Below are 1,409 nucleotides of genomic sequence, written 5' to 3'. Positions count from 1 at the left end.
GGTCAGGGGCCTTCTCACACAGGGAGCATTTGTAGGGACGGACACCTGAGGGGACACAAAGGGGTCACAAAGGGGACATGGGGTCAGGGGGACACAAAGGGGACATGGGGTCAGGGGCCCTCTCACACAGGGAGCACTTGTAGGGCTGCACATATTCCCACCCCATTTCTGCCCCATCCCCGATCCCAACTCACCGCTGTGGGTGCGGACGTGGCGCTTGAGGTCAAAGGTGTCGTTAAAACCCTTCCCATCCCACTATCCCCCAATTCCCATTCCTGATCCCATCCCACCCCATTCCCACCCCATTCCCAATCCCATTCCTGCCCCGTTCCCGATCCCAACCCACCAGCGTGGGTGCGGACGTGCCGTTGAAGCCCTTCCTGCCCCATTACCCCCCAGTTCCCATTCCTGGCCCTATTCCCGCCCCATTCCCGATCCCACCGCACCGGTGTGGGTGCGGACGTGTCTCTTGAGGTCGAAGGTGTCGTTGAATCCCTTCCCGCAGTAGGGGCAGCGGTGCCTCTTGACCTCGCTGTGGCACTTGAGGTGCCGGTTCAGCATCCGCTGGAACCCGAAGCTCTTGTGGCAGACGGGGCACGAGAAGAGCTCGGAGCCCCCCGGGACCCCCCCCCCCGGCCACCGGGACCCCCACGGGGACCCCCCCCCCGGCAAGGGGCAGCCCCGGGGGGAGGGGGGGAGGCCCCAAAGGGCCGGACGGGACCTGCGGGGGGGAAGGGAGGGTTAAACTGGGGAGGGGGGGGATGACAAGTCATGGGGAACCCCCACCCGCCCCTCAGTTTGGGGACACCCCCCACTGGGGACCCCCCAGTTATGGAGACCCCCCATTGGGGATCCCTCAGTTATGGGGACCCCCCCCTCAAACCTTAGGGACCCCCCCTATTTGGGGACTCCCCCCTCCCCAGCCTCAGGGACCCCCAGCTATGGGGAGCCCAAGCCATGGAGACCCCCCTTTTGGGGACCCCCCCAGTTGTGGGAACCCCCCCCCAGTCATGGGGACCCCCCCTTGGGGACCCCTCCAGCCCCGGGACCACCCCCCATTTGGAGACCCCCAGGAATGGGGACCCCCCCCTCACCTTGGGGACCCCCCCCAACCTCGGGGAGCCCGAAATTTGAGGACCCCCCCAGCCACAGGGACCCCCCCCCAACCTTGGGGACCCCCCCCAGTCTCAGGGACCCCTCCCAGACCCTGGGACCCCCCAGATCGGGCCCCCCCGCTCAAATACCCCCCCAACCCCCCCCAAATTTTGGGGCGCCCCCCTCACCTTGCCCTTGGGGTGCAGGAAGGGGCCGGGGGGGGCGCGGGGGGCCGGGGGGGGCAGCGTCATGTCCAGGGGGGACACGGGGGGGGGACGAGGGGGCTTCGCCCACGGCCGGCTCGGGGTCCCTGC

At 68.3% G+C, this 1,409-nt stretch overlaps 1 protein-coding gene across 1 annotated transcript; it reads right to left on the bottom strand.

Moving 5' to 3' along the window:
* Window positions 1-10: 10 nt before the first annotated feature.
* On the bottom strand, window positions 11-1,346 carry LOC113980320 (putative transcription factor Ovo-like 1; the record flags this gene model as incomplete). The annotated part of the gene is given in 4 exon segments (XM_027707545.1): window positions 11-45; window positions 447-633; window positions 635-721; window positions 1,284-1,346. Coding segments are annotated over 4 exon segments (372 nt in total), but the record flags the coding sequence as incomplete, so codon positions are not given.
* Between the last annotated feature and the right edge of the window lie 63 nt (window positions 1,347-1,409).

This window comes from Neopelma chrysocephalum, unplaced genomic scaffold (assembly GCF_003984885.1).
Source record: "Neopelma chrysocephalum unplaced genomic scaffold, ASM398488v2 Primary Assembly neopelma1_93670, whole genome shotgun sequence".
Lineage (NCBI taxonomy): Eukaryota > Metazoa > Chordata > Aves > Passeriformes > Pipridae > Neopelma > Neopelma chrysocephalum.
Note: the sequence above shows the minus strand (reverse complement) of the source record. Positions and strands in the feature narration are given on the sequence as shown.